At 51.6% G+C, this 20,676-nt stretch overlaps 1 protein-coding gene across 4 annotated transcripts in view; it reads left to right on the top strand.

The window, feature by feature from the left end:
* LOC140386594 (guanylate-binding protein 1-like) overlaps window positions 1–20,676 on the top strand; it is a 164,370-nt gene that overhangs the window by 99,631 nt on the left and 44,063 nt on the right. For all 4 annotated transcript variants that reach the window (XM_072469058.1, XM_072469056.1, XM_072469060.1 and 1 more), the window contains one exon: window positions 13,622–13,846. In XM_072469058.1, coding sequence (XP_072325159.1) covers window positions 13,622–13,846 — 225 coding nt within the window. The remainder of the gene's footprint in view (window positions 1–13,621; window positions 13,847–20,676) is intronic.

The following is a 20,676-nucleotide window of genomic DNA, read 5'->3' as shown; positions in this document are numbered from 1 at the left end:
TGCAGGCAGCAAATTGCAAGGTTGCAATCTCTGCTATCAGTTCAAAATGGGTTGAGAGACACCTTTGGCCCACAGCTAGACCAGGAAGACAGCCCCGATTGGCAGGAACTCAGTGAAACGGCCCAACGGTACGTAAGCGAGACCGGGAATCAAAATAGAGCCCCCCAGGCCCTGAAAAGAAAAGCACCCACACCACCGACTGCACAGGCAGCACCCATCCCAATGAACCCCATTACCACACACCGCAGGGTTACCACGGAAGGCCAACCCGATTTTGTGTACACCACCCCATTATCGATCACCCAGTTACGAAATGTGCCGGTGTCCCCCCCTCCACCTCTGAGGCGATCGACAAGAATTCATCGCCCGCCACAAAGACTGAATCTATAGACTTAAATCTTGTACATTTTGTTCAGTTTGCTCTGTATCTGCACGATAGACACCTTCCCATGTACATATGTTCATTCACTCACCACTTGTATATAATCATTCATGTCTCTATATCGCCACGTTCCAAAATTTACTTCAAAAAGGGGAGATGTCATAATATCCACTCATGTATATAATGAGATGCAGACAGGTAGTGATTGACATACAGGATAACCAATGAACACACACGACACATAACAACCAATCACCAGACAGGACACCACCACTATAAAGCCCACAGGGCATTAAGACTCAACCGGTGCAGGCAGAAAAAGGGAGAGCACCAAACAGCGTTTGCTGGACGCCTTTGGATCCATTTCACTGCGGTATTTGGAGATTTAGCCCGCACCTATTTATCAGCAGACAATACGGCCAAATGGACCCGTACATTAGTGTCCCATGCCACAGAGGCAGGACAGAAGGTATGCGCCAATTATGACCCCTCAGACCCAGCACACAATGAAGTGTGGGTTCTGAAACGATTGTCCAGAGCTTGGGAATAGTCCGTTCAGAAAAAGACAGAGCATGAGAGAGTAGACGCCACCATGAACCCAGTGAAGGCACACCAAGACCCCGCATGGGTAAATGAAGGTAGAGGTACAGCGCAACACTCCAAGACACAGGAATGCTATAATTGCGGACAGAAAGGACATTATGCCCGAGAATGTCAAGCTCCCCCCGAAACAGCAAAGGAATCAGCACCCAAACGCCCCCCCCCAGAAACAATACCCAACCCATTCACAGCGTTAGCGCCCGACCAGATAATTCGGCCATGAGTGGCACTGATTGACGGTGTTCGGGCTCCCCAACTTGGGTCTGCGATACCCTTTGGGATAAATCCGGAAGACCGGTAGTTGCAGGCACAGTCCGGGGACAACCCATAGAGTTCCTTTGGGACACAGGGTCCCGAACCATGTTAAACTCCTCCATGTTCCAGAAAGAGATATGGCCCACTACGGATACCATTACCCTTAGTGGCTTTACAGGTCACCTCCAGCAGGGACACATCACAGCCCCTGTGGATGTACAGCTCGGTAATATAAGGACAAAACATTTGGTTGTTTTAGTAGACTTGCCCCAGGCAGCAGAATACATCCTGGGCATCGATTTCATGAGCGCACGCAACCTTTCATTCGACCCAGTCAACCGATGCATATGGAAAATGGCTAGAGCTGCTCGAGCCCCCACCATGCTCACAGTAGGAAATTATGCTCATAGAGTCAGCTCAGTAGGAGAGTACTTGTTTGATCCACAAACCATTACCACAGACAAAGTGGTTAGAGAGGTCTTGAAAAGACATAAGACAGCATTTGCCAAGCACAGGCACGACTGCGGCAAAATCCCAGGTGTAGTAAACATTACAGGTTCCGATCCCAAGCCCCAGAAACAGTACGGCTTCCCCCAGCAAGCCGAGGGAGAGATAGCCAAGGTAATTCAAAGTTTATTGAATCAAGGCATGATCCGACCTGTTGCATCGACAAATAATGCCCCGATTTGGCCAGTAAGAAAACCCAATGGATCATGGCGACTGACCATCGACTACAGAGAATTGAACAAAGTAACTCCCCTAGCAGGCCCCACCGTTGCCACAAGTCCCGAGACCATGTTGAGGCAGGGACTCCAGTTGAAATTTTTTTCAGTATTAGAAATCAGTACTGGCTTTTGGTCCATACCACTGGACAAAGCATGCCAGTATAAATTTGCGTTTACCTTCCAGGGACAGCAGTACACGTGGACGTGCCTTCCACAAGGCTTCCACAACTCCCCTCCATTTTTCACAGACAATTGGCAAACGGATTATCTAAATTTTCCCGCCCTGAATGCCTTGTTCAGTATGTGGACGACTTGCTCCTGCAGACTGACACCAAGGAAGAGCACATCTCGCTTCTTTCAGAATTATTAGAACTCCTTACAACGATTGGATGCAAAATTAACCCCAAGAAAGCCCAAATCCATCAGGAAAAGGTCACATATTTAGGTACAGTCATCACGCATGGGAAGTGTGAAATAGAACTCAAACGGATTGATTCCATTGTAAATTTGCCCGTGCCCCAAAACATTACAGCACTCTGGCCATTTTTAGGACTGTTTGGATATTGTCGGAACCATATAGACGGATTCGCCACAAAAGCAGCCCCACTTTCCGAGCTACTAAAGAAGTAGGCATCATGGAAATGGCTTCCACAGCACACGGATGCCATGGATACATTGAAACGCGCCCTGAGCTCAGCCCCCGCTTTGCAAGCTCCAGATCTCCACTCCACATACGCGATAGAGGTGGCGACCACAGATCGCACCCTTTCGGCCGTTCTCCTGCAGGAAAGGCACGATTGTCTAGGACCTGTAATCTATGCCTCACGAGTCTTCGATCCGGTCGAACAAGGATTTTCAGCCTTCGAGAGGCTTCTGGGCGGTACAGTACTTCTTGTACATAACCGGACTCAACCCAGTAACCATTTTGACCGAGCACACCCCGACACAGCTTTTATTGGACAGCAGACCAAAGGACGGCACAGTAAGCCAAATTCGAGCAGTGCGATGGACCCTACACCTACAGGGACGCGACATCACTATAAAACGGACAAAAACGCACACGTTTCTGGCCGATAATTTGCATTATTCAGGGTCCCCACATGAGTGCAAGATCATAGCCCCAAAGCACACCACAGGACCCTTTGGTCCCAAGTCGGTACCAAGAAAGACAGGTATCGGACCCCAGCCCACAGACATAGCACTGAGAATTTATGTAGATGCGAGGTCTTGCCCTTTGGAAAAAAGAATAGAGGCATGGACTATTTTCTAAACGGTGACAAAATTCATAATGCTGTTGTGCAAAGGGACTTGGGAGTCCTAGTCCAGGATTCTCTAAAGGTAAACTTGCAGTTTGAGTCCGTAATTAAGAAAGCAAATGCAATGTTGTCATTCATCTCAAGAGGCTTGGAATATAAAAGCAGGGATTGGATTGGATTTGTTTATTGTCACGTGTACCGAGGTACAGTGAAAAGTATTTTTCTGCGAGCAGCTCAACAGATCATTAAGTACATGAGAAGAAAAGGGAATAAAAGAAAATACATAATAGGGCAACACAAGGTATACAATGTAACTACATAAACACTGGCATCGGATGAAGCATACAGGGTGTAGTGTTAATGAAATCAGTCCATAAGAGGGTCATTTAGGAGTCTGGTGACAGTGGGGAAGAAGCTGTTTTTGAGCCTGTTCGTGCGTGTTCTCAGACTTCTGTATCTCCTGCCCGATGGAAGAAGTTAGAAGAGTGAGTAAGCCGGGTGGGAGGGATCTTTGATTATACTGCCCGCTTTCTCCAGGCAGCGGGAGGTGTAGATGGAGTCAATGGATGGGAGGCAGGTTCGTGTGATGGACTGGGCGGTATTCATGACTCTCTGAAGTTTCTTGCGGTCCTGGGCTGAGCAGTTGCCATACCAGGCTGTGATGCAGCCTGATAGGATGCTTTCTATGGTGCATCTGTAAAAGTTGGTAAGGGTCAATGTGGACATGCCGAATTTCCTTAGTTTCCTGAGGAAGTATAGGCGCTGTTGTGCTTTCTTGGTGGTAGCGTCGACGTGGGTGGACCAGGACAGGTTTTTGGAGATGTGCACCCCTAGGAATTTGAAACTGCTAACCATCTCCACCTTGGCCCCGTTGATGCTGACAGGGGTGTGTACAGTACTTTGCTTCCTGAAGTCAATTACCAGCTCTTTAGTTTTGCTGGCATTGAGGGAGAGATTGTTGTCGCTGCACCACTCCACTAGGTTCTCTATCTCCCTCCTGTATTCGGACTCATCGTTTTTCGAGATCCGGCCCACTGGTCGTATCATCAGCAAACTTGTAGATGGAGTTGGAACCAAGTTTTGCCACGCAGCCGTGTGTGTACAGGGAGTAGAGTAGGGGGCTAAGTACGCAGCCTTGCGGGGCGCCGGTGTTGAGGACTATTGTGGAGGAGGTGTTGTTGTTCACTCTTACTGATTGTGGTCTGTTGGTCACAAATCGAGGATCCAGTTGCAGAGTGGGGAGCCAAGTCCTAGGTTTTGGAGCTTTGATATGAGCTTGGCTAGGATTATGGTGTTGAAGGCGGAGCTGTAGTCAATAAATAGGAGTCTAATGTAGGAGTCCTTGTTTTCGAGATGCTCTCGGGATGAGTGTAGGGCCAGAGAAATGGTGTCTGATGTGGACCGGTTGCAGCGGTATGCGAATTGCAGTGGATCAATGCGTTCTGGGAGTATGGAGGTGATGTACTTCATGATCAACCTCTCGAAGCACTTCATTATGACTGAAGTCAGGGCCACTGGTCGGTAGTCATTGAGGCACGTTGCCTGGTTCTTCTTGGGTACCGGTATGATGGTGGTCTTCTTGAAGCAGGTGGGGACCTTGGAGTGGAGTAGGGACAGGTTAAAGATGTCCGCGAATACCTCTGCCAGCTGGTCCGCGCAGGCTCTGAGTGCACGACCAGGGATCCCATCCGGGCCTGTCGCCTTCCGAGGGTTCACTTTCAGGAGGGCCAATCTGACTTCGGAAGCTGTGATGGAGGGTATGGGTGAATTATGGGCTGCTGGGGCACTCGCCAGCGGATTGTTGGTTACCTGCTCGAACCGAGCATAGAATGCATTGAGTTCATCGGGGAGTGGTGCGCTGCTGCCGGAGATACTGCTCGGCTTCGCTTTGTAGCCCGTTATGTTGTTTAGTCCTTGCCACAACCGCCGAGAGTCTGTCTGTGACTCTAGCTTGGTTTGATATTCTCTCTTGGCATTCCGGATGGCTTTGCGGAGGTCGTACCTGGATTTCTTGTATAGGTCAGGGTCGTCTGCCATGAACGCCTCTGATCTGTCCTTCAGTAGGGAGTCAATCTCGCGATTGAGCCATGGTTTCCGGTTGGGGAACGTACGTACTGCTTTCTTCGGCACGCAGTCGTCCACACATTTGCTGATGAAGTCTGTGACGGTGGTGGCATACTCATTTAAGTTGGTCGCTGAGTTCTTAAATATGGACCAGTCCACTGTCTCTAAGCAGTCACGCAAGAGCTCTTCTGTCTCCTCGGACCAGCACTGCACAACCTCTTAGCTGGATTCTCCCGCTTGGGTTTCTGCTTGTATGCCGGGAGAAGGAGCACTGTCTTATGGTCTGATTTCCCAAAGTGCGGTCGGGGGATGGAACGGTAGGCGTCCTTGATTTTTGAGTAGCAGTGGTCAAGAGTGTTGTCGCCCCTGGTGGGACAGGAGATGTGCTGGTGGAATTTTGGCAGTACACTCTTGAGGTTGGCCTTGTTGAAGTCTCCGGCCACGATGAACAAGGCCTCCAGGTGTTCTGTTTCGTAGTTGTTTATTACTGTGTATAGTTCGTCCAGCGCCTTCCTCACTACTGCCTGGGATGGGATGTAGACCGCTGTGATAATGGCTGAAGTGAACTCATGTGGAAGATAATATGGGCGGCACTTCACGGTCAGGTATTACAGATGTACTTCTGATGCTTTATAAAGCATTAGTTAGGCCCCATTTAGAATACTGTGAGCAATTTTGGGCCCCACACCTCAGGAAGGACATACTGGCACTGGAGCGGGTCCAGCGGAGATTCACACGGATGATCCCAGGAATGGTAGGCCTAACATACGATGAACGTCTGAGGATCCTGGGATTATATTCACTGGGGTTTAGGAGGTTGAGGGGAGATCTAATAGAAACTTACAGGATAATGAATGGCTTAGATAGGGTGGACATAGGGAAGTTGTTTCCATTAGCAGGGGAGACTAGGACCCGGGGGCACAGCCTTAGAATAAAAGGGAGTCACTTTAGAACAGAGATGAGGAGAAATTTCTTCAGCCAGAGAGTGGTGGGTCTGTGGAATTCATTGCCACAGAGGGCGGTGGAGGCCGGGACGTTGAGTGTCTTTAAGACAGAAGTTGATAAATTCTTGATTTCTCGAGGAATTAAGGGCTATGGAGAGAGAGCGGGTAAATGGAGTTGAAATCAGCCATGATTGAATGGTGGAGTGGACTCGATGGGCCGAATGGCCTTACTGCCACTCCTATGTCTTATGGTCTTATGGCTCCTCCACAGTCCTTGAGGGAAAAAGGATAACAGGCTGTGGCATTTATGTCGAGGACGCGCAGGGGCGTTTTAGAAGAGATAGCTTAAAAATTGCCTGGACACTTAGGTCCACAGGCAGCCAAGTTAGCGGCCATCACTTACATTGTCCAGCACCCCGATTCATTCCCGGCCCCTGCAGACATATATTCGGACAGTTTGTATGTCTGCAACAGCCTAACGGAATTCCTACCCCTGTGGGAATTGAGAGGATTTATTTCCGCGGATGGAAAACCTCTACCCTCAGCCCCACTGCTCAAACATATCCTTCAGACAGCTAAAAGCCGAAAATACGGCATGGTCAAAGTAAGAAGCCACCATCATTCCTCCCCACCCGGTAATGTGAAAGCTGACGCCCTGGCGAAGGCAGGCTCACGACATGGCAACTTTTGGCAACCCCCCGAGAGTGCCCCAGTACACGCAGTTCAGGTCTCACAGACCAACATCCAAGACCTAGCCCAGGCTCAGGAAGAAGACGAAGCGTTAAGAGACATTTTAAAAGGAAACTTCCCAGCTCCCTATGAAAATTTAGAAATTCTTTGACGGTCCATGAGGGAATCGTTTTAAAGGATGGAATTTATGTAGTCCCCACAGGAATGAGATAATTTGTAAGTTCCATGACGGACATGGACACCAAGGGATTGAATCCACCCTTGCCCACCTTAGACCCCTTTGCTGGTGGCCCGATTTGAAAACCGACGTGTCCCATTACGTCGAAAACTGTTTAATTTGCGCTCAAAACAACCCCGATAGGTCCGCGAGAAAAGCCCAGCTACGGCACACCCGCCCTGTAAATGGCCCGTGGACAAACCTCCAATTGGATTATATTGGTCCCCTCCCCCCCTGCAGAAATGGATACAAGTATGTGTTAGTGGTGATAGACACATTTACGAAATGGGCTGAAGCGTTCACATTGAGAACAAACACAGCCAAGGCCACCGCAAAGATCTGAACAGAACAGATTTTTACAAGATGTGGACTCCCCCGTAGTATTGAGTCGGACCAAGTTTCCCACTTTACGGGAAGGGTCATGAAAAATGTAATGACGATATTTGGAATTAAACAAAAGTTCCACATTGCCTATCACCCGCAGTCCAGCGGCATTGTGGAGCGCATGAATCGGACGCCAAAGGCCACCCTTAGGAAAATGGTGCAGCAGCACAATACAACATGGGACACAGTGCTCCCATTCGCGCTAGGAACACAGTGTAGAGCTCAACAGGATATACCCCCCATACCCTCATGACTAGACGATCCATGAAGGGTACCGAATACTTATTTGGACTTGATTTGGCCAGCCCCGCAGTCACCGCCCTGACCAATGAGAAAACAGTCCAGCACATGGTAGAGAATATTAAAGCAGCACAGCTCGAAAGCAGAGTAAGGCCAGCTTTGATAAAACAGTGCACCCGACAGAGTATACGGTCGGACAGCAAGTAATGATCACCTTATACAACCCCAGATCATTCCTCTCCCCTAAATTTGCAGGACCCTATTCAATTTCAGACAAAGTAAGCCCTTTGGTTTATAAAATCACTTTTCCAAACGGAAAATCAGGATGGTTCCATGTAAATCAGCTTAAGGTTTATGAAACGCAGTGCAGCCACTCGCACCACCTCTCATTGGCGATGGCAGACAATGAGGACCCGCCCACTGACAACCCAAGTTCACCCTTCCCCAGCAGCAGCAGCACGTCCACAGACACGACCTTGACCCCGCCCCCAGATTCAAATTTCACCCTGACGCTTGATTAGGCTGCTAGCGCCAGCGACAGCGACGGCACTACTGAAGCCCCTGAGAGACCAGAACAAAGATCCCTCGAACCAGGCCCCAGTCACTACAGGCCCAAAGACCCCGACGACGATACTCTCAGCCCCTTTGAAACAATTTATCTGCCCATTCCGGAACCTGACCCGCCACCTGACGATAGCGACACCCACCAGGCAACCTCCCTATGGACCATGAAGCACTGGCACCGCGACAATTCCTGTCGCTTGGCGAGAAATGACTAAATGGACCCCGCATCAGCACACGCCGCGTTAGCACGCAAACTCCAGGAAAGAGTTTGGCACCCGGGAGATGGTGACAACTCCGAGTCTGACTCCCACCCTTTGCAAATCTTTTTGAAATGGAACCTTGAGGTGTCCAGATGATGAGAGTCAGAAACCGATGGAGATTTACGGTGCCCTGTACCCTGATGGAGCCTGCCCGCTTTTCTTTCTTTAATTTGTTATTTTTGAATGCTGAATGTTTGTTCTTTGTGCGACTATTTGTGTCGATCTCACTGAATTTCTTGATACAGTTTATTCTTTCGGCCTCACACCAAAGTTCTTGATGCAGCCATAATTACTCGTTTGACGCCACATGGCAGTTAGTGAAACAAGTTTGTCTGGAGTCCATATAGTTACAAATTCTTACCGTTCTTGGAAGGTCACTCAGGCAGTGGAGTAACGGCACTTATCCCTGCCCTGCCCGGGGATCTCACCCATTCTTGCCCTGCCCCCATACATTTGGTCAGCCAAGCTCGGATAGTGGAGCAACGGCACTGATCACCGCCCTACCCGGGGATCTCAACCATTCTTGCCCTGCCGTGGATCATACGCACCACCCCATCCGGATGCCTGTTTTCAAAACTCTTTTTCTGTTCTTTTCTAGTCCTGTGGTTTAAAGAATGCTCTTTGCCACTACTTTTGCCCTTCCCGGCAACCCTTCGGTTGCTATTCCCCCACATACTATTTACATGTAAGAAACACTCGGTTGGAAAAACAAGTTTGCAGAGGACGGAGAAATGTTCCGCCCACTCAGCTCATCGACCACAGGCTGCGAGAGTGCACGCGCTGTGACACAGAATTTTTTGGGATGTCTTGTCTCTGCAAATGGTTGTTTAAAAAAAAAAAATTAAGGGGTCACATATGGTAACGATTATAATGGGAAAATTGACGTTAAGGAGACACAGACGGACATACGAGATGTTAAACAACACGATTATAACAGATACTATGCTTGTTCCCCCAGGACGATACGAAGATACTCGACGGCGAGGGAAAGCCGAATAAGATGAAGACGACCCTGATGATCGGCATCATGATCATCGCTGGAACAGCCCAGCTGCACGCGTTACCCACTTCTACCACCCTCACCACACAGGCCCCGAACACGACCACCCAACACAACACCCCCAGCCCGGACACTACACCGCACACACACCCAGCCACCGATACCCCCACATGGTGTGAGAACCTCATCAAGTGGTATTCACTGTCCTACACAGTGGAAGCCTGACTAATAATAACCATATTGTACAGTGTCATTCAGACAATTAGATTGAGGAAATGGTGAAGGAGAGCCTCCCGCCCTCCAGTATACACATTTAGAGCCCCCTTCCTCGGACTCCAGCAAACCCCACACTCTTTCTGAACCTCTCTCTTTAATAAATTCCGCGGTTGTTTTGTTAATAAAGTTTATTTTCTGTGATAGGAAGAAATGTGATGCTGCTATCAGATAATTTTTGTATTGTGAGATAAGTTCTTTGATTGTTAAATAGCAGCATGAGTGTAGTCTAGTTAGAGACAGTTAGAGGTTCCCCTTTTTACGGAATGTTAAATGGCCCCCAAGAAATTTTTAGACATGTGTTGTTTAGGGAAATTAGGTAAATGTTTTTGGACCCATAGGACAGAGTAGAGTAGAACCTGTCCTTGGTTAAGGGTACCCGACATTCCAAGAGAACAAAGGAGACGCACTATTGTGATCCTTCACGCTTCGCGTTGAGGATCAAGAGGACGGAATGCAGCCATCTGGGATGGCCACTTCCAACTAGGTGCAGAGAAACTCGCAAAGCCTGACGGGTAAAATGGACAAGCCAAGACTCAGGCAGGTTCAGAGTCTGAAATGCATATTTGTCAGCAAAAGCCCAGACGGTATCGAAACTCCGTCCCATTAGCATGTTAATCAGGCCGATTAGCATTTGATGGCCCATCTTCCCCAAAACAAAGGACTGGTACTCAAGCAACCGGGACAGTCCCAGACATTTCGGCGCCACTCCCGGTTCAAGGGAAACGCAAACAACGGGGTCGGTGACCGCTTGGGACACGCCCAGCCATCCAGATCCCCGCCCACTGATTGGCTGAGGGATCGAACAGAGTGATCAGGGATCACCCTATTAGTAAGGCCCAAATCGAAGGACCGCCCAAAAGAGCGCAAAAAGCACCTGTGGATAAGAAGAAGAGTTTGCCATATGTTCGCTCTCTTTTGGCCTTGGTACCCCGGTCACGGTCATGGCCAATTGCAGCAACACCAGAAGCGAATCCAAGTTCAACACCCGCTACCAGACGGATGAGCCCCGCTGAGCGGCAGTTACTCCTTCGAGCCCGAGCGATCCAGAATTGAACAGCGGCCACTGTTTTCTGACTTAAGCCGGGTTCCCGAAGTTAAGTACAGGTTGTCTTATCTGATAGGTGTAGTTAGCTAGTAGTGTTTATGTTACATGACTAATTGTGTTTAAATAAAGTACCCTTGACCTTGAACTAACTAACTGGTGTTTGGCTCTTTGATCGATAGCCGGTTGAAACTTGTGGTGGTATCATTCGATACCTGGCGACTCTAAGCATTCGGACATAGATAGCATAGAAAGAAAGGCAAATTCACTGACTGCCCTAATTGGAACAGAGCCACAGAAAACCAAGTAGTTAAAGAAACCAGCAACAATGGACACTGCCAGGGATCCAGGTTGGCACTGCCAAGGTGCGAAGCTGGCTTTTTCTTTGCGCATGTGATCGGGCAGGGGTTGCGTGTCGTGGGTGTTGGTGGGGGGGGGGGGGGGGGGTTGGGGGATGCCGGAGACTCTCCCATATTGGGTTAAGGCAGAAGAGGGAGGTTGGGGATTGTTTGTTTGGGGGGCCTCAAATTGGCCTAGTATTACCATCCCCAACCAAGCCCCAACAGTGGCTAGGATATTGGGCGGAAATCTCAAATTGATGCAGAAAGAATGATTTGCTCCAGGAGTGATTGCAGGAAGAAATAGGACTTGGATATTTTAAAAACAAAATGTTATTATAATCAACAAACCTGAAATGAACAGCTTAACAGTATTATTCCATTTCCCATTAAACAACAAGAATCTAAACATACAGTTTTCAATCCAGTTTAAACAAGCAAGGCCTAAAGTGATACATGCAGCACAGTAGCCTTGTGGTTAGCACAATTGCTTCACAGCTCCAGGGTCCCAGGTTCGATTCCGGCTTGGGTCACTGTCTGTGCGGAGTCTGCACTTCCTCCCTGTGTGTGCGTGAGTTTCCTCCGGGTGCTCCGGTTTCCTCCCACAGTCCAAAGATGTGCAGGTTAGGTGGATTGGCCATGATAAATTGCCCTTAGTGTCTAAAGTTTCCCTTAGTGTTGGGTGGGGTTACTGGGTTGTGGGGATAGGGTGGTGGTGTTGACCTTAGGTAGGGTGCTCTTTCCAAGAGCCGGTGCAGACTCGATGGGCTGACTGGCCCCCTTCTGCACTGTAAATTCTATGATAATCTATGATAATCTATGATGTATTCCAAAACAGATCCTGGATCTTGTGACTCCATCTAAATGTCCTTCAGACTCTAAATGTCTTCAAATGGCTGGTGCAACCGAGTTGTTTCAGCCTTTTCCTTGCCTCCAGACAAGGCTGCTCTTTTTCAATGTTATCACTTTTTAAGCTGTCTAACTGGGAAAGAAAATCACCTCTCTTGTGATCGCACAAGGGTTGCCAGGTCAGAGTTCACTTCCTTTCAGCTTTCTCCCTAAACACTAAACTTCTAATGCTTTCAAAATGGCTGTGTGTCTTTCTGAGCTCCACCTAACACTGACCTCATCTCCTCAAGATGGAAAAAAAACAGTGGGCGGGGATTCTTCGTTGCCCAACGTCGATATTGTAATCGGCGATCGAGCGGAGAACCCCTTCCGACGCCCAAATTGGGGGCGGCGCCGATTTGACGCCAGTTTTCAAGTCTCCGCCCCCTCTGAAATGGCATCATCGTGTCGCGCGCCGCATGCCATGGAAACGGCGTTGGCGCGCCATCAGAAGGCCGTCCCGCGATGCTCCGCTCTGGATAGGCTGATTCCCAACCGCGAGGTTGACGTGTGATCTGAGCGGTCGGGAACCCGGCGTGGCAACTGTGGACTTTGTCCAGCACTGCCACGCTCAGCCGGGATCCGTTCCGTTGGCTGGGGGGGCTTCCGCGAGGGCTGAGGGGACTGGTGCGGGTGGCCAGGGGGTGGCCTGTGGGGTCGCATTTGGCGGGTCAGGTCCGAGCATGGCCGCCGCCATGTTTTACTGCGCGACTGCTGCAGGTCGTCGCTGTGCACATGCGCAGCCAGGGACCTGGCCATTCTCTGCCCGTTTTTTGCGCGAGCACCGCTGCTGACCCCTCACCGGTCCCGGAATTGGTGAGGGCTCGGCGCCGATTTTGGCATCAGAAACACTTCAGCACTTAGCCGCTGAAACAGAGAATTCAGCTCAGTATCTCTGCAGGCTACAAATTATTAACTCTTTAGAGACTTCCCCAGTTAAAAGACACTAACCTCAGGTTTTTAACTCTTAAATTGCCCACTGCATTTATAATCCAATTTTCCAAAATCTTCCAATCGTCACATCAGACATTGTTTGGGTCTGGTCAGGGATCGTAATCTGTTACAGAGGAGCTGGAATAGACCATGCATCATTCATTAAAGTAATGGCTGTTCTGCTACCTCAACGTCACCTCCCAGTGCTAACCCCATACCCCTTAATTTCATTCGTGCTTTGGTTTCAATATGTGACTGAGCACTGCCCCTCTGGGCTGGAGAATTATGAAGGTTCACCGCCTGAGTGCAGAAATGTGTCCTCATCTCTGACCTAAATGGCTACCTTGTCCTGAGACTGTGACTCTGACCCTGTGTTCCCACTGCCCACCAGAGGGAGGGGTGGGGGGGGGGGGGGCTGGTGGAGGAGGGGGGGGGGGACCCTTTTCTTCAGATCTGTCCCGTGAGGTCCCCTAATAAGGACTTGAGAAGGAGCAGGAATGGGCTATTCGGACCTTGATTAGACCCCTGAATTACAGACCAGGATCTCTGCTTGTGTTTTGCAGGTACCGATGGCTGTTCCGTCAGTCATTGCCTCAAGAACCTATTTCACAGACAGAAGTGTTTTGAATTCTCCCACCCGTGCCCAGATGCTGACGGAACGCGAATGGACGAGGTTCTGGAGGGGAAGTTGGACCGAGAATTCCAGATGCAGGCGGAAAGACTGAGGAACTATGTTCTCAACAGCGAGCTGGAAAGCACCATGGGAGGCCACAAAGTTAATGGGCAGAGTACGTTCCCCTTACTCAACCCATGGGGCAGGCCTCCGATGTCTTGTTTCCTTTCAGACTTGTCTATTCCTTCTGGCCAAACTCCCACCTTTCACAAACACAGCTGATCAAAATTCTGCTGCTCCTTCTCCTAACTGGAACCAAATACCATTTATGCATCAACCCCCCACCCCACCACCGTGCTCGCTGACCTAAAGTGACTTCTGGCCTGGCAACAGCTCCATTTCAAAATTCCCATCCTTGAGTTTGGCTCCTTCCTTGACCTCCTCACCTCTCCCTGTGTCTGTTACTTTCACCCAGCTCTTCAACTTTCCGAGATCCCGGCACTCTCCCAGTTCTGGCCTCCTGTACATCGACCAATTTTCGTCGCTCCGCCATTGGCGGGCGTGCCTCCAGTTGCCCTGGGTCCTGAGCTCTGGAATTCCCTCCTGAAGCTTTGAAGCTCTCTCATTCCCTTTCTGGATGCTCCGTACAACCTGGAACTTTGAGCAAGCTGTTGGGTATCTATCCTCTTTATCAGATTATTTGCTGCAGGGTCGATATTTCTCAGGCAATGGGCTTGTTGTTTTTTTTAGAAATATTTTTATTCAAATTTTTACTAACAGAAAAAATAAAAACAAAGAACACATAAATAAACATCTTACAACTACATCACAAATTCCCCCAATATACAAACCCCCCATTAAACAATAATAAGCACAGTAGAAAACACAAATTACACCCCCCCTCTGCCCCCCCCCCCCCCCTCTCTCCCTCCCCCCCTGGGTTGCTGCTGCTGACCACCTCCTAACGCTCCACTAGAAAGTCTAGGAACGGTTGCCACCGCCTGAAGAACCCTTGCACAGACCCTCTCAAGGCAAATTTTACCCTCTCCAATTTAATGAACCCTGCCATGTCGCTGATCCAGGCTTCCACGCTCGGGGGCCTCGCATCTTTCCACTGTAGCAGAATCCTCCGCCGGGCTACCAGGGAGGCAAAGGCCAGAATGCCGGCCTCTTTCGCCTCCTGCACTCCCGGCTCGTCCGATACCCCAAATAGTGCTAATCCCCAGCTCGGCTTAACCCAGGTGTTCACCACCTTAGACACGGTCCTCGCTACGCCCCTCCAGAACCCATCCAGCACCGGGCACGCCCAGAACATGTGGGTATGATTTGCTGGGCTCCCCGAGCACCTCCCACACCTGTCTTCCACCCCAAAGAACCTGCTCAGCCTCGCCCCTGTCATATGCGCTCTGTGAAGAACCTTAAATTGTATCAGGCTAAGCCTGGCGCAAGAGGAGGAAGAATTAACCCTAACCCTAACACTAATCCTAACTTGTGGTGTACCTAGTCGGCGGGAGCGGCAGCGGTTCTGTCACCAGCGCTCCCAGACTCATGCCCACACAGGACGCCATCTCCAGCCTCTTCCACGCCGCCCCCTCCCCCTCCATTACCCACTTGCGTATCATCGCCATATTGGCAGCCCAGTAATACCCACACAGATTAGGTAACGCTAACCCTCCTCTGTCCCTACTCTGCTCCAGAAACACCCTTCTCACCCTCGGGGTCTTTTTCGCCCACACAAATCCCATGATGCTCCTACTGACCCGCTTAAAAAAGGTCTTAGGTATCAGGATGGGGAGGCACTGGAATATAAAAAGGAACCTCGGGAGCACCGTCATCTTCACCAACTGTACCCTACCCGCCAGGGAGAGCGGCAGCATATCTCACCTTTTAAACTCCTCCTCCATCTGCTCCACCAGCCTCGTCAAGTTGAGCTTGTGTAGGGCCCCCCAGCTCCTGGATCCCCAGGTACCGAAAACTCCTTTCCGCCCTCTTCAGTGGAAGCTCGTCTATCCACCTTCCCTGGTCCCCTGGGTGTACCACGAAGAGCTCACTCTTCCTCACATTGAGCTTATACCCGGAAAAGTCCCCAAGCTCTCTGAGGATCCGCATCACCTCCGGCACCCCCCCCGCTGGGTCCGCCACATACAGTAACAGGTCATCGGCATACAATGAAACCCGGTGTCCCCCCCCCCCCCCCCAGACCAGCCCCCTCCAGTTCACGGACTCCCTTAGAACCATAGCCAAAGGCTCAATTGCCAATGCAAATAGCAAGGGGGATAGGGGGCACCCCTCCCTCGTCCCCCGGTACAGCCGAAAGATTTCCGAATTCCTCCGATTCGTGGCCACACTCGCCACCGGGGCTTCGTAAAGTAGCCTAACCCAACTAATGAACCCCTCCCCGAACCCAAACCTCCTCAACACTTCCCAGAGGTACCCCCACTCCACCCTATCGAAGGCCTTCTCCGCGTCCATCGCCGCCACTATCTCTGCTTCCCCCTCCACTGCAGGCATCATGATTACGTTAAGGAACCTCCGCACATTGGTATTCAGCTGCCTTCTGGTCCTGGTGAATCACCCCCGGGACACAGTCCTCAATTCTGGTAGCCAACACCTTCGCTAACAGCTTTGCGTCCATGTTGAGGAGAGAGATTGGCCTATACGACCCACACTGTAATAGGTCCTTGTCCCGCTTCAAGATCAGCGAGATCAGCGCCCTGGACATCGTCGGGGGTAGGGCCCCCCCCTACCTCGCCTCATTGAAAGTCCTCACTAATAGTGGGCCCAGCAGGTCCATGTACTTCCGGTAAAATTCCACTGGGAACCCATCTGGCCCCGGTGCCTTCCCCGCCTGCATACTCCCCAGCCCCTTAGCTCCTCCAGCCCTACCGGTGCCCCAAGCCCAGCCACCTGCTCCTCCTCCACCCTTGGGAACCTCAGTTGATCCACAAATCGGCGCATCCCCCCCATCTCCGTCGGGGGCTCAGACCTATACAGCCCCACATAAAAGTCTCTAAATACCCCATTTATTCCCACCGCACTCCGCACTGTGTTCCCCCCTTTATCCCTAACTCCCCCAATCTCCCTCACTGCCTCCCGCTTCCGAAGCTGGTGTGCCAGCATCCGACTAGCCTTCTCCCCGTACTCATACACCGCCCCTTGCGCTTTCCTCCACTGCACCTCTGCCTTCTTGGTGGTCAACGGGTCGAACTGGAGGCTTCGTCGCTCCTTGAGTAGTCCCTCCTCGGGGACCTCTGCATACCTCCTATCCACCCTTAAAATCTCCCCCACCAATCTCTCCCTCTCTCTCTTCTCTCCTTCACCTTGTGGGCCCTAGCGGAGATTAGCTCTCCCCTAATCACCGCCTTCAGCGCCTTCCAGCCCACTCCTACCTGCACCTCCCCATTATCGTTAGCCTCTAGATAGTTTTCAGTGCACCCCCGGATCCGCCCGCTCACCTCCTCATCCGCCAGCAAGCCCACATCCAGGCGCCACAGCGGGTGCTGGTCCCTCTCCTCTCCAGCTCCACCCAATGCGGGGCATGGTCTGAGATGGCTATGGCCAAATACTCCGTGTCCTCCACTCTCAGGATTAGTGCCCTGCTCAGAACGAAGAAGTCTATCCGGGAGTAGGCTTTATGGACGTGGGAAAAAAAAAGAAAATTCCCTGGCCCCCGGCCTGACAAACCTCCATGGGTCCACTCCTCCCATTTGGTCCATAAACCCCCTCAGCACCTTGGCTGCCGCCGGCCTCTTACCCGTCCTGGAGCGGTCCAATGCTGGATCCAGTACCGTGTTGAAGTCCCCCCCCATTATCAAGCTCCCTGCCTCCAGGTCCGGAATCCGGCCCAACATGTGCCGCATAAATCCGGCATCGTCCCAATTCGGGGCATATACATTCACTAATACCACCCGCACCCCCTGCAGCTTACCACTCCCCATCACATACCTCCCTCCATTGTCTGCCACGATGTTCAGCGCCTCAAACAACACCCGCTTCCCCACCAAAATTGCCACCCCTCGATTCTTTGCGTCCAACCCCGAGTGGAAAACCTGCCCTACCCACCCCTTTCTCAGCCTAACCTGATCTGCCACCCTCAAATGCGTCTCCTGGAGCATAACCACATCTGCCTTCAGTACCTCCAGGTGCGCGAACACACGGGCCCTCTTGACCGGCCCGTTCAGACCTCTCACATTCCAAGTTATCAGCCGGATCAGGGGGCTTCCCGCCACTACCCCCCCCCCCCTCCCCCCCCCCCCCCCCCCCTGGCCCGCCTATTAGCCATCCCCTTTTCTAGGCCAGCCACGTGCCCGCACCTCCCGCACTCTCCATTCCCCCCGAGCGGCAGACCCCCGCCCCGACTCTCTCTCCGAGCTCCAGCTCCCCTATGGCCAATACAGCAGCAACCCAGTTCCCCCATCCACCCCGCTAGGTCCCCCCCTAGCTGTGTAGCTCCCCCCATAGCACTCCCGTAAGTCAGCTGACTCCTGCTGACCCCGGCCACTCCCGCCACTCCATCGACCCCCAGTGTGGTAGTCTCCCCCCCCCCCCCTCCCTGTCCATCAGCGGGCGCTCCTCTCCAACACCGCCCTTCACCCCCGGCCCTGCCCCCTTCCTTCCCTAGCGCGGAAAAAACCCGCGCTTTCCATCAAACCAGTCCCACCCTCTCTGGCGCATCTCCCTTTTGCGGCCTAAGCCCAGCTCCCCCACCTCGGGCCTCCCATCTCCCCTCCCCCCAACGGGGCCCCGTCCTTCCAACCACCGACGCCCACACTCTCACAAAACCCCCACTTCGAACCAATCCACCCTACCCCACCCAGCACCCAAGGAAACAATACAGAACAGAACAGAACATCCCCCAAAGCACAGTAACCACAGTAGCCCCCCGCGACCTCCCTTCACAACCGACCCTCAGTCCGTGACCAACTTTTCGGCCTGAATAAAGGTCCACGCCTCCTCCGGTATCTCAAAGTAATGGCGCCGGTCCTTAAGCGTGATCCACAGTCGCGCCGGCTGCAGCATCCCGAATTTCACCCCCTTCCGATGCAGAACCGCCTTGGCCCGATTGTACCCGGCCCTCTTCTTGGCCACCTCCGCGCTCCAGTCCTGGTATATACGGACCTCTGCATTCTCCCACCTGCTGCTCCACTCCTTTTTTGCCCATCTTAGGATACACTCCCTGTCCACCAAGCGGTGGAACCGCACCAATACCACCTGCGGCGGCTCGTTAGACTTGGGCCTCCTCGCCAGGACTCGGTGGGCCCCATCCAGCTCCAGGGGCCTCGGGAAGGCACCCACGCCCTTCAACGTGTTCAGCATCGTGACCACATATGCTCCAGCATCCGACCCCTCTCCTCCCTCCGGGAGACCCAGAATCCGCAGATTCTTCCTCTTCGCCCGATTCTCCATGTCCTCTAACTTCTCCTGCCATTTCTTATGCAGCGCCTCGTGCGCCATCACCTACACCACCGGGCCCAATATCTCGTCCACATTCTCCGAGGCCTTCTGCCGCACCTCCTGGATCGCTGCCCCTTGGGCCTTCTGGGTCTCGACCAGCTTGTCGATCGAAGCCTTCATCGGCTCCAGCAGCTCTGCTTTCAATTCCGTAAAGCAACGCTTGAGAAACTCATGCTGCTCTTGCGACTACTGCGCCCACGCTGCCTGGTCTCCACCCGCCGCCAGCTTGGCTTTCCTCCCTCGCACTTTTCGCTGCACCAGAATTACTTTTTTCACCGCTCCACTCCTGGTCCAATCCATACAGTGTCGGGGAAATCGTACTGTCACCTTCCCATACTGGGAACCGTCGAACAAATGCAGCTGGGGCCCCTAAAAAGAGCGCAAAAGTCCGTTTCTGGTGGGAGCTGCCGAACGTGCGACTTAGCTCAGCATAGCCGCAACCGGGAGTCGGCAAAGGGCTTGTTAAACACCAGAATCACAAGAGTAATACAGTGCAGGACCTGACCTGCCTACCTAAGCCCATTTGCCAGGACTTGACCCATAGCCTTGATTGTTATGACGTGCCAAGTACTCATCCAGGGAACTTGTAAACAATGTGAGGCAACCCACCTCTACCACCCCCCCAGGCAGTGCGCTCCAGACCATCGCCATCCTCTGGGTAAAAAAGGTTTCCTCAAATACCCCCTAAACCTCCTGTCCCTCACCTTGAACTTGTGTCCCCTCATAACTGACCCTTCAACTAAGGGGAACAGCTGCTCCCTATCCACCCTGTCCCAGGTGTTACAAATACACTGTGCAACTGTTGGTGTAGGAAGTGAGGGAAATTAAAGGAAGTATTGTTTCCACTGGCTGTTGAATGGCTACAAGATCAAATTCATAAAAAAACAAATAAAATAAGGGGCAAAATTCTTAAAGGGGTGCAGGAGCAGAGGGACCTGGGTGTTTATATGTAGAGATCATTGAAGGAGGCTGGACAGGTGGAGAGATCAGTTAATAAAGTAGATTGTATTCTGAACATCATTAACAGGGGCATAGAGTAGAAGAGCAAAGAGGTAATGCTGAACTTATACAAGACACTAGCTAGACCTCAGCTGGAATATTGTGTACAGTTCTGAGCACCACACTATAAGAAGGATGTGAAGACATTGCAAAGAGTGTAGAAGAGGTTTAGAACATAGAACATACAGTGCAAAAGGAGGCCATTCAGCCGATTGAGTCTGTACCGACCCACTTAAGCCCTCACTTCCACCCTATCGCCGTAACCCAATCTAACCTTTTTGGGCACTAAGGGCAATTTATCATGGGCAATCCACCTAACCTGCACGTCTTTGGACTGTGGGAGGAAACCGGAGCACCCAGAGGAAACCCACGCTGACACGGGGAGAACCGTGCAGACTCCGCACAGACAGTGACCCAGCGGGGAATCGAACCTGGGACCCTGGCACTGTGAAGCCAAAGTGCTAACCACTATGCTATTGTGCTGCCCTTATGAGGGTAGATTGGAGAGGCAGGGACTGTTCTCCTTGGAGAGAAGAAGGCTCAGAGGAGATC

The sequence above is a fragment of the Scyliorhinus torazame genome, chromosome 12, assembly GCF_047496885.1.
Source record: "Scyliorhinus torazame isolate Kashiwa2021f chromosome 12, sScyTor2.1, whole genome shotgun sequence".
Classification (NCBI taxonomy): Eukaryota; Metazoa; Chordata; class Chondrichthyes; order Carcharhiniformes; family Scyliorhinidae; genus Scyliorhinus; species Scyliorhinus torazame.
The sequence above is the reverse complement of the archived record's forward strand: the minus strand, read 5'-3'. Positions and strand labels throughout refer to the sequence as shown.